The 13,430-nt window shown below is 35.3% G+C and overlaps 1 protein-coding gene across 10 annotated transcripts in view; it reads right to left on the bottom strand.

Moving 5' to 3' along the window:
• The window catches only part of LOC117609068 (neural-cadherin), a 325,378-nt gene that overhangs the window by 124,533 nt on the left and 187,415 nt on the right, over positions 1-13,430 (bottom strand). The window contains exon 1 of one of the 10 annotated variants that reach the window (XM_034334928.2): positions 2,351-3,051. The exons of the other annotated variants lie outside the window; for them this stretch is intronic. Within the exon in view, the coding sequence (XP_034190819.2) occupies positions 2,351-2,402 (52 nt within the window). The 5' untranslated portion in view covers positions 2,403-3,051. Of the gene's footprint in view, positions 1-2,350; positions 3,052-13,430 lie in introns of those variants that run through there. 10 annotated transcript variants of the gene reach the window in all.

The following is a 13,430-nucleotide window of genomic DNA, read 5'->3' as shown; positions in this document are numbered from 1 at the left end:
CTGGTTTCACCTAACAAAGTGTCTTAAGAGTTGGACTGATTATAAGCTGCTTTTAAAGTAATATTCATATACATATTTGCAAGTGGGAAAGTTACTTAATAAATCTGTTAGTCCCGAAATCTTCACTGGACTCATTGTGCGACGCTGGCGATATCTTCGCCGACGGCGTTGCTCGTAATTACCAAGCCGAATTGATTTTACGTCGCTTGAATGGAACGATATCCCAATTGTGCGGATACACCAGTGCCTGTTCGGGACACCGTTGTATGCGTACAATGTGCAGATTGTGTCCTTTGAAAATAACGCCGGCCTCGATCGATGCCACACGCGCGGAAACTACGGATTCAGCTTGTACTGAGCAACGTTCGCCAAAACGCCTCCGGTGTTTGCCGGAGCGACGACGTAACGAGAATTTGATCGTCACTCGATGCTGCCACTGTATCGAAATTTCACCCTTTCCTCTGTCATTCTCACGCTCGGAACATATATATTTAGGCCGGTAAAGGTTGTTGGAAAATCGCGAAGAGCAGTGCCGCTCCGCGCCAACGTCCCTGAAAATTGTTTTAATCCTTTGATTGCGAGCCTTTGCAAAAGTGAAACGTTACCAAAAATGACTTTTATCCCGACGTAATTAATGTTGAAAACATTTATTTGCATTTATGATTGTTTCTATTAAACGCGTTGACATGTGTGATATGGCACCTTATGATTACAATAAATTACTAAGGACATAATAATTGAATTTTTAATTTATTGCTTTCATTAACTGGATAATCCATTTATATAACGTAGACAGATAATCAGAGCCCGTTCAACGCCAGACGATTGACAAGGGGTATCATCTGTTATTCAAATAGAATTTTAAAAATTATTAAAAATTGCTTAGAAACTTATTTATTGAATTATATTTAAGATGAATCGTAAATGTGACTTTATTTTGACTAGATGAGACTTACAATTATTACGTCTTTTCTTTTTTATTTGAAAAAGAATGGAAATATGGCAGAATGCAGTAAGAATTATTAAAGATACAGTTGTTTTATTTTTCACTCTAATTCTTCTATTCCCTACCATATATTATTATTACAATAATTATGCAATTAAAAAGTTTCTTTCGAGTATTTGATTATAAATTCACGATGTTAGTCATTAGTAATCCCCATGTTAATCAATGTGTTAATGTTCATATAGAGTGCAGATGATTCTAAAACTGAAAGCAAATCAACAAGACACAATTAAGATAAAACTAAATATTCGGTTAGGTACACGTACCCTCGATTGATTCTCAAATCCATCTTTTTAGAAATTTCAACTTATTTTGAGTCCATTCATCTCACTCTATCACTTCAATTTATTTTTAGCTATAGAATCTCCCTCACCCAGCTGCGCCATGATTTAACGGTCCACTCTGTAAACGTGTCACAAACAGTGATGATTTCTGTTCACATTAAATTTATACGTCAATAGGAATTTGTAGAATACACATTTACTATTGAAAACAGATTTCTAAATGTATGTCGATTAGAATTGACAAATTAAATTTAGTGAAGGTAAAACATCAATTGCCTCTCAAGCTCACTCTATTAAAACATAAATAGATAATTAAAAAAAAAAAATTGGTTCCATTACATTAACGTTGCTTTTCACTCTTATTTATGGATGATATACATGAAAGAGAAGGATTAGGGTAGATGCAAAATCTTTCCTATACGCAGTATATGCATGTGTACTCTTTTGAAGCACTATTGAGAAAATGATGATTCCACGGAAAAACAGAGCGACGAGTCGAGCGACGGGTGCAAACGCAAATGGACAACGTGATCTATGATAATCTGCTTTTATGTTTCATAATTTTTCACTTCTTTCTTTGTAACGATAAATAAATCCTGTATATGCACAACGATTAAATTTCAGCAAATTATATTCAAGCAAATAACTTTCGCAGGAGGCGGTTGTTCCTGCACAGCACTCGAAGAGTTAAAAGAGTTTCAACGAAATTGACCGTGAAAAGTTTCGCGGTTCTCTAATTCCCGTACCGTGTTCACTGTTTTATCACCTGTTGTGGTATCGAAGAAAATTTAGTCGAGCAGTCACTTCCTGGATCATCAATGCTTCTTAATTACGACAAAATTTCGCGGGTAACTTGGCAAGTGCTAAACTAGTTTCAATCCCCTAAAATTCCCCGAGATCGAATATCTCTCGAGTTTCGAACGGCAAACTTTGACAAACTTGTCAAATGATCCCCGACGGATCATTGTTTTTCGCGCCAAAATTTTCATCCCCGTGTTTCTCCTCTCGGGAAGTTTCTCGCGCGTGATTCACTCGCGTAAGAAAGAGCAAAGAAACATACCTAGGTAGGTGCTGTTGGTAATAACCCAGAAGAGTTTTAGCGGATCAACCATTAAACCACGTTCATCACATCAACGATACGTTCCAATGGATAAAGCGTAGCCGGCTGGTGCCGGGTCCTCGTCGGCACAATAACACACACTGAAGTCTCGAATATCTTTTTCACCAGACAACAATCACCGTACAAGAAGAACTCCGAAAACCAACCGAACCTGACTGGGGCAACCAAAAATGAGAGAGAAAAGAAAAAGAAGAAGAGACTGGAAATCGTGGATCTTTTAGTGCACTCTGTTCTTCTTCACCTTTTCAAAACTTTGCAATCACGGTTCTCTTTTATTTGTCGTTCCACTTTTTCTTCTGCCACTATTCAACAACCACACGAAGATCCTCTATACTTTATATCGCGACGGGTCGCGGAGAAACAGACCGGCACGGACGTATCAGAGGGTCCAGCACGACGCCTGTCATCGACATGTTTTTATCTTCGCCGGAAGAGCACAGTGTGGCTGTATGGTCGAATGAAAGAGGGTGAGAGGAGACGGTCGAGTGTAACGGCACAACAGCGTGAGAGAGGTCGACGCGGCGGCAGCGTCGCCGAACGTCGGCGTCGGCGTCGGCGTCGGCGTCGACGGCTAGTAAGCGCACGGTGTGCGTGTGCCACGGGCACGGCTAAAGGGTACCGAACGAGTCACGAGGGTACAGTACGCGATACCAACGGGACAGTGGGGTATATAGAGGCCGCGACTCGAGCTGAGATTCGCGCAGTCGCGGAAAATCAGTCGGGGGGGGGGGGGGGCGCACAATCCACCCTCAGTCAATATACCGTGTCACCGAGTACGGAACGAGAAATCGGCCAAATGCGGTCCGTACGACATGTGCCACCGCGACCGTTGATAACTGCGACGCCGGGTACATCGTCATCCGGATGTTACGTGCGGGATCCGATTTTCGAACATCAGTCAACCGCTGGAGGATAGCAACTAACTTCCGGAACGTTATCCACCGATTGATGCGATTTCACGTTTCTCATCATACACGGTCTTTGCATATATTATATAATAGTTATCTGAAATGTGCTTCTGTTCATGCATTTAACCCTTTTTGGTTGTGTTTTAAATTTAGTTATTTGTATTCATAAGTCAAAGGTATGATATACTAACGGGGGGAATATCACGAATCCTTATTCGGCGATTTGAATGAAACTTTGTGGGTTTATAGAGCGATTCAAGGTGAGAATAATGATACGTCTCATTCGTGCCTAATCGCTCTTAACCCTTTAGCTTCTACGAATGATTATGATCGTCTAATGCGCAGCGTTTAGCATGCCAAGGAAATTACTGTATGATTTTAGAAGCAAAAGCGTTTATACCACAAAATTTTTCATTGTACATAAAATTTTATGAAAAAAGCTCAAATATCGAATTAGACAATGTAATGTAGAAATGCGGGAATATAGTTTCGAAAGGATTAAAGATGTGAAAAGTAATTTCAAAATCAGACAGTCTGTTTTTTAAGGTATAACTACTACCAACATCACTTTAATTATCAATTGCAATTATACGTCAATTGAATAATAAATTTAATTGTTAACTGCAATTGATCGTAAAATATCAATTATTAAGTGTATTTCGCAGTCAATAATCATTAATTACATTAAGTACTGTCCAACATTGACATAAATCATGCAACTGTACCTTTTACTAATCCAATTTTACTGTCGAATAAAATTGCTGTGGTGCATTAAATAATATAATACAATGCAATTACTGTGTTGACAGCTAAATTTATGGCCTTTACATTTGTTTTCTTATTAAAATTCAACAAATAACTATTCGATAAGTAATTTTTGTTTTCATATTTGTGATAATTTCGAGATTAGTTTGCGATGGCATTCTAATGGTTTTGAAGCAGAATATACGATAATATTGTAAATTTAATTGCCAACATAATAATAATAGAATTGATTCCTCTTCAATTTATTTCGACTATATTCCAACTATTTGAACATTTTCACTTTTATGAAAAAAAAATCTCCAATCTGAGTTCAACATCTTTGATAAACTTGGATTAGCTCTGTTTTTGATCATATTTTCATTATATCATTATGGATCATAGTTTCCATAATATTTTTTGTAAAAAGTAAGTCGCTTTTAATGTCCAAAATTATTGTACGATTTGAATAATTCATATCTTTGTTCTAAAATCATTTATCGATTTCTAAAGAAATTTTTATGTGTTTGAAATTACACAGTCAGATAATGTTCCTAGTTTCTTACAAATGGTAGAGGATATTTTCTATTCTTAGAAGCATTTAGAAACAGTTTATATCGTAAAGATATCTAACGACAAAGAAGACAAATATCTATATCGTTTTGCCGATATCAGTAACAGTACGAAGAATACAATAGAGAAACAAGTAAGACAGTAGCAGGATGATGAGCTCCCAGATAATGGTGCAGATATTTCAATGGGGCTTTGTGCGAGTTTATAATTACGGTCTTTAAAAGGAGGGTTGGAAGTTCCACAAGAGTTTGTGTTTCCTAAATAACCATCCAGAATATTAATTTCGTTTTTCTCTCAAAATGTAACACGTTGTCTTTCCTAAGAGTGGATAATATGTAAGTAAGAAACGTAAATCCTAAATTACGTTGTTGACTCCTTGTTCCATGGTGGAAATTGATTCATAAAAAATACTATATAACGTACATAATTACACAAAGAAATTAATATGTAAGAAACGTTTGATCTCCAAAGAAATCCTTTCAATTAACTGTTACGGTTAGCGTTCATCGCTTTGATAAAAATTGTATACCTATTTGTACTTTGAAATTTCATTCATTTCCTGCGAATCTTTTATGGCTTTTCTTTACTCTGTAATAATTCATGGCGTTCTTTTCTTGCAAACCATTTGCACGATTTAAATGGACCATTAACCACAAATCCGAGCTATGCAACTGAAAAAGCTCTTAACAGATACATCTTCGAAAACTTATCGTTAGAAAAACATTAGATTTATTTCCAAATGTAATCACGCATAAAACTCTGGAAAATTCTCGAGAAAATAAACGGAAAAATATATGATATGATCCAAAAACACTTCTTTTTAAACTTCTTTTCATTCTACTTTCATTTAGCAATCTGAACTTGGTCTTCCATTTATATTTGGATTTTTATAAATAAAAACTTCCAAGATTTGATGTAACATACAATTGTATAATGTAGTAAACACTTTCATAAGTATGGTAGATTTTTTGAAAGCATAAAATGGTAAAACGACCCAATTTACTCACGAAGTGGAAAAAAATATGTTTGCCTACATAAGGTTACAAGTGTGTATTACGTTATTGCTCCTAACTATATATGTATTTTTATCCACATTCTCCAGACAATTTTCACGTCACACGTAAATATACTATTGATATTGTGAGTAACTATAAATGCAAATTCAATACACTATTTGTTGTCCTTCAGCCAACGAAGCCGAATAAAATTTTCAATGCTTATGTAATTCATGGAACAACTGTGCCGAAGAAAATCAAAGAAACTGGTAACAACAGCAAAGAAACCTCATTTTTATCGTCAATCTCGCTATACTTTAAACGACACGTGAACAATGTTGAAGAATTAACCAGCGACTACAGCTCGAATGGTTCTGCAAAGATCGTTTTCATCGCAACAACGTTCTATTTTCCTGACGACGCTAGACAAGATCGTTGAACCGTATTAAGGTTCGAGTTGTTAGCCGGCTGAACGTCGCGGCGGCGCGTATCGTCTTTCGATGCGATCGAAAGTCGATCGTTGTTGCAGCTGAACAAGCTAGACCAGAGTTTATTCATCCATGTCGTTAAACTATCGCAAAGTAGAGCCTCTTGTTACAATGTCTCTTTCGATGGTATAGCGCAAACTTTTCACTGCAGAGTTCTGTGAGATTTTGAACCTGACGAGGAGGCTTCAGATTCTAAAGTCACGAAGTAAAGGACTTTCACGCCTTTTTAAGCTACTGGTAGGTCTCGATTAGTGCGAGTAATAAATCCCTGAAATTGTTCGCAGGAATACATTTATATTTCAAGTATTCTAATAGTACGAATTCAAATAATGCGAACAATTTCTGGGGTTTACCTGTACTTTTTATTCTTTCATTTTTAACACATTGCATACCTGGGGGATCATTGATAATCGACATTATAATCGCAAATTATAGATACCCATTAGAGTAACTAGAATATTAGAATATCAGAACTGTAGGATCTTAAAATGGTGAGACCAGTCCATACAGGACTGGGAGGAGGACTGGTTCTCATCTAATTAAGCCAATGGACATACCCAAATAATTAAAAGAAGACAACAGAAAAATACTATTTTGAGTAAGGTAACAAATAGTGTTAGAAAAATTGAATTTGAAAAAATAAATTACAATAATATAATTCAAATGAACAGATCATTTAGGTAAATCCTAAATAGAAGTTATGCTATTTTTATATATGTATAATTGCAGCTCTAAAAATGTCAAGAATTTTATTTTTTATGCTTAGAATAGTCAATTATTTGTATTTTTAGTAGATTTTCAATGTTACTAGTGTTCTTTTATGCTGATTTAAACAACTTACAAAAAACAATAAATTACAAGATGTAATACATATACAAAAATTCCATTCGTTGCAAAGTGCACAATACTGTTCTCTTGTAGAGCAGCAATGCTTTTTTGTCAGCTTACTCTAGTGAAAGGGTTAAACCTACGAAACTTTCCTTCTGGAAGAGCTTTCCGCAAAAGCTACTGCAACTAGTGATTCATCATGTTGTTCGTAAAAAACAGAGGTATAAAAGGAATCTGAATCTCAGACAGTGGTGGAATATACTCTGCCTTATTTTATTATGTATTTCCTTCTAACTGAATTAAGTTGAAATTAAATATGAAATTACGCACTGTCTTGTAATATTCTGAATTATATTAAACTTAACAAACAGACGCTTGATATTTCTAGCTATAGAATTTGGTCCATCTAAAAAATCCTAATTATGCTAATTAGGCTTATCATTTTACAATTACTCGGAGCTCAATTCTGATTGCTGTAAACGGTTGGACATTGCTGAAATATATGGTAGAAGAGTGACAACACGTTGCTTGGTGACAAGAGGAAGACGTCGGTACAACGACAGCCATTTTCATACATGATCATAAGCCTGGGACACAGAGAATGGCCCTAGACAGTCCCCTCTGATTATCACATAAATCGCTGTGAAATGGATTGACTGGCATATCTCGTGCCACAGAATTATGCTGAGTGTTGTTTCCCTGTTCTACAGCAACGGCGATGCAGGATTGATTGAATTCGATGTAGAATGCACTTAAGTACCGCTATTCGGGCTACTCGAGAACATCATAGAATTGAATATTTCACCAAGGAGATGATCGAGTTTGATGTAGAATCTTCCTAGATATCGGTTCGTCTGAACGCAAAATTGATTAGTCTTCAATGAGAATTGATTAACTTTGATGTAACACTTGAAAGTTCATTCAAATTAGATGGATAGTTTGTGTTGTTATAATAAATTGAAGCGACCGAGATGTAACCACTCAAGATGAAAGTAAATTTATATAGTAATAACTGGTATCGTTATAATACACAGACTGCTAAAAAGGGATACCTAGTTTAAAACTTTTAGGATGTGTAGAGATAGGGAAAGGTAAGGTGTAAAGTTTAAGTTTTTGATGCGAGGGCTAGTATCGAGCAAAGTTGGCTTCCCTGGGAAAAAATGGTGTTAAAGGGAAGCAAAAATTCGCAAAACCCTAATTTTGAAGATATTAGTAATAAAAGAGATTTAGAAATGAAAATAACATAATTTTTAATTATTAAATATTATAAAACTTCGTATATAATTAAGAAACATGTGCAATAGCATAAATATCAATTCAAATTGGACAGCGTAAATGTTTACGGGGGGGGGGGGGGGGGGGGGGCACAGAAGCTCGGGAACAGGAAAGCCTCAGCGAAACCACCATACTCGAAACATACTGTACTTACATAGAGTTTTTTGACAAAATTTATGGTACAAGCAATGGAAGTGCTAAATGTAAAAATTCCTTTAATTTAAGCCTTATTTTCAAAGAAAAGTGAATATATCATATTTCAAGGCATCCATTAATAAAATTTGAGAATTTGTTAATTTACCATACTTATTAATCCTTTAAAGTTAAGTATAAGTCATTTATTTAAAAAAGTTATTATCCTCCATAGTTTTGCAGCATCTCGATCTTTTTATACTGTATTATAATAATAATGCTATAAAGTATTTTATTTTTATACTGAAATATTTCATATCACTATTGAAACGTAAAAATGAACATTTTTGCTCTCCCAAAAATTCAGCAATTTAAAAATTTCCACATCAGCTCGAGAAGTTTTTGGAAGCAATGGTATTTTGTGTTTCCGTTATTTGCTGATATGAATTCTCCACGTATCGTTCATTTTCTAAACGAATGGTTCCTCTGTTCGTGGCACGACGTCGCATTCAAGGCTTCGGATTTAACGATTCTCTTTTGCAACGACGCGACAATTTCGGCCGTTTCTAAGAGGATATGTCCGCTCACGCGACGGGAAAAGTACTTTTGACTGTTCGTTGAAAGAGCTTTCCTCTGTGCGCCTTTGCATTTTTTCGCTTTGTGACGGTTGGACCGTTTTTCAATGGTATTAAGAATGAACTGGAAGCCACGTTCCCTTCTGTCCAAGTTATACGTACAAGGATGCCCAGTAAGGGCGTTTATATTTGCGATAATCGTCAACTTTTGACACTGCTCCAAAAGAGTACTCCTCTTTGTGCCGGTAGACTGCTTCCGAGATTCTACACGGAAAAGCATTTCTCCTTATAAAAGAGTAATACTTTTGATATTTTGTGATGGCTACACGACTTGCAACCTCCCCCACCCCCACATCGTTTCCAACACTTTATGAAGGGTTCTTACGGCAGTCAAGTACGCTTAAACCGCTTTCACAGGGGAAAAGTTTTCGTTCACTCGATCGTGTATTAACGATACCTCGTAAAGCATAGTTTTTTACCGATTTTTACCATAAATGTTCGCGTTCATTATTGGAAATACTGGAAATTTATAATTGTGTAAGCATTAAACAAATTGTTAAAATTGAATGAAAATTAATAGAATGACACGTGTTAATGAATCACTAGTTGTCAATAATATTAGAATAATATTGGAAATTAACTTATTTTAAAATAACATACAACTATTTATTATATTTCTTTTTAATTAGCATCAAGTGTTATAATTGATGATTACTAGAGACGATAGCCCCAATAGGGAAGATGTGCCACAAAAGAGAGCAATCTGTGTTACATGAAAAAAGCAAAATAGGTTTCTTAAACTGAAAATTGGTCCATTTGTGAGATATAAACATTGACCATAGTTTATTTCACTTTCTATATCATAAAATTATTTCATTTTCAGTCTAGATTAAGAAATATTCAGGTGTTCCAACTTCAGAAACTTTTTTCTACTTTTTACACTCATTTTGTCGCTAAGGAATATAATTAAATTTTTATTGTTAGTAATGATAACGTACATCTTACGAGGATCATTAAAGATCTAATATACAATAAATTGATTAACAACCTGTTGCCTACAAATTACTGAATATTATAACTTATTAATCATTATTAAGTTTTTACCACTTGAATTATTTTTATTTCCTATTTACTAGAAAAATGGGCCATGAATGTCGATAAAGCAACCACAAGTTCGTAATTTGCTAGAATTTCATGTCTCGTACCGCTGCTTTTATATTTCAGAAGATTTTTCCGACAGTACTCCATTCAACGTCATGGTTTGCGCTGTTTTAAAGCAGTTTCTATAGAAGTGTCGGCCCGTTAAAAGCTTCGTGAACACTTCCACCATACTCGATAAACGTTCACGTGAGTTTCACATAGAAAAAACGTTCCGTTATAGGTCTTTTCAATATCTATATCCGAACATTCGATTTCGCTCGTGACCGGTTACGTTACAATTACCAATTTCGTTTAGTACAGTACAAAAAAAAATCGAATGAAATGTTTTGCTCAACGCAAACGTGACCTATTTACTGCAAACACGCTTGTGAGTATCTGTGTAGATGGCAAAATTAACAAAGTGATCGATGGAATCTTCTGCTACGCTCTAGTAATACTTTTAAAAGAGATTCGCACAAAAAAATTACTTAATTATATGTAATTAAAATTACATTCATAATAACATTTCGTATATACGTGGCAAGACTAATATTTCTAATATTTAATGACGAGAATAAATAATTCAGATTACAAACCATAATTTATATATTTGTAATTAAATTTGGAACATTTCTCACTACTGTTTTCATACAATAAAGTATTATATAATTTAGTCATTTGTTAAAAAATATATATCACTTACACAATGTTACAATTTGAAATAAGGCTTTCAAATTTTTTTTTTTAAATAGCAAGCAATACATACAAATGATACTTTATTAGGTGCCTTCAAAATCTAAACACTATTAACTATATTGTGAAAGAAGAATTTTGTCATTGTTAAATGTTTCTACAAGTAAAATTTTTGATCACAAAAAATTGTTAATTAAAAAAGTGAACCAATTACTCTTCTAGCAAACTAATGTGAATAAAAAATTAGGAACAATAATTAAATGTTTGTATTAGGGAGAAAATATTAAATCCTACCAAAAAAAAATATTAAAAATGAAACATACTTAATAGCTTAAGCAATTAAATCCATTTTAAAATTTATCCCCAAACAGATGATTTGTTTACTTCAACTAAATCTTGAATTTTACTTATACTTAAAGTTATTACTTTGTACACGTTTCAAAAGCACGAAGTTAAACTCAATACATCAAGGAAGATGAGAAACGAGTTGAATATCAAACACAGTATTTTCAAGATTAAAAAACATGTTGTATCTTCCCACCAATATATCAACCAAGACAATTTCTGTCAACTTCAGGTACACCTCTGTTATATACCTTTTCTCATATGCATAGTCTCCGATCTCTCAAATATTTATGAAGGATTAAGTCCTTCCCAGAACAAACAGTTCTAGAACACGATTCTACGTATGATTACTTTAATCAAGGATTTCTATTCTTCAATATTTTTACATCCCCGCAGCATTATCACCTCTCAGCCTCTATTCAAGTTGTTTTGACCCTGGAACAGCGAAGTTTGGGTCAACTCAAACCCAAACTTACAAAATATAATATATACAAGGATCTTAATCTCAAGTTAAATATTCAATTTTTATATGAAAGAGTTTCACATATTAGAAGAGCAATTTTTAGATAAACAATGTAAAATTTCGAAAAGAAAAACAATATAAAATACAATAATAAATTAAATTGGGGCTCTCTCCATAGTCCACCGTCCGAGGATCAACTAAACCTAACTAGTAAGGTGAATTTTTTTCTTCTTTGAATGTAACTTAAATAGTTTTTAGGTGAACAATACCACCTTTTCTAATTTTTATAATTAGCTATTTTTGGAATATTTCTGTAAAGCCCTATGGATTTAACCATAGTAACGAGTGAATCGCCTTTCGAATGCAAAGGGTTAAACTAGTCTACCAAACTAAGATCATTTTTTTAGTATTAATTTTAAGTAAATAATTTTTTGGAAATTGTTCTAATGAGAGTAATAACATATTTTCAATATTCTCTAATTGACAAGCTGAACGAGTCTATTCTTAGTCTTTCTAGGATTAATGGTGACCCATCACTGGGAGGATCTCGTTCTCTTCTATGTATAGTAGAGATTTGAAAATTTTCTACATTCGTAACTGTAAGAATTTCTGGAAGACGGAAACTTAACAAATGCCCCTATTAAATAGCCAAATGAAACAACTCAGTGGCAAGAGGTGAAGATAATGTGGGGGTCATAACCCCCACATAAGCAGAGCATGGCGCCCCTGCCTCTCTTTCCTGCCATGGCCGCAAGGTGTCGCGCGTGTAACTCCATCCTTTCTCGCAAGTGCTCCATTACGGGCCTTGTCGATACATATATAAGATCTGAGAATATATGTAGAACCCAGGCGTTTGGGGCAGGGACCGTCCACGTCAGCCCCACTGACGAGTTCTATAGACGTAGGATGTAAGTAAGTACTCTCCAAGGTAGAGGACCGCGTTTACCCCTTTCTAGGTAGTTTTTTTTTCGGATCTCCACACGAAAGACCCGCTATTTTTATCAGAAAGACTCCTAAACCACAAATGAAAATGTAACCAAGTATCACCAAAAAGAAACCAAAGAAATCACGACATACGGAATGCCCACAAAGCGTTGCAATCAGAATAGGCTGACAGTGTCAGACAACCGATCATGCAGTCGAACAGCGAGAGTTACCATTAAGGACTGTAGATTATTCACTACTGCGTGATGTAAATATTGTAAACATGGCATTGAATAAAGAGCATTGAAAAAAAAAAAAAAAAAAACTGCCGAGTTCTAGTGGACAGTGTTCCCGAGACAAAACGCCATAATTTTTCCGCCGGCATCCTACAATAAGCACAACGTAATGATTCCAAAACCACTGAATACTCAAATTACATGGCTGAAAAACGGTTTGCGAGGAACGCGCGAATCGTGGAGGGCAATAGGCTTCTGCAAAAATTTAGCAAGAAGAATATTACCATGAATCTACTGTGTACCCGTTTCTATTTTTCCTGCAAAAAGCTAACGTGCTACCAATGACACTATTAACACAAATTTCACAACCGATCTATCTCAAAAGCAAACAACACGAAACATCATCGCTCAATTTGCTGGGTCACTGATTGTGAGTGAATGATACACGGAATACTGGGAATGCGGTTTCCGCGTCTGACGACGTTGACGAGAACAACCGCCGACACAATGCGTGCCAACTGATCCAAAACTCCATTACGCAACCCCTAGACAATTTCGGTCGCGTCTACGTGCCGGCTCGGTTCGAAACACGAAGAGCAGAATTAGCCATTGTATCGTGATTATCAGACAAATGGTAATCGGATGCCGGTTTGTCCCGATACGATTCCACGAATAGTCGTTCCCTATTTAATCCTAGGAACCTC

The sequence above is a fragment of the Osmia lignaria genome, chromosome 14 (assembly GCF_051020975.1).
Source record: "Osmia lignaria lignaria isolate PbOS001 chromosome 14, iyOsmLign1, whole genome shotgun sequence".
NCBI lineage: Eukaryota > Metazoa > Arthropoda > Insecta > Hymenoptera > Megachilidae > Osmia > Osmia lignaria.
This window is presented reverse-complemented; position numbering and strand designations above follow the sequence as displayed.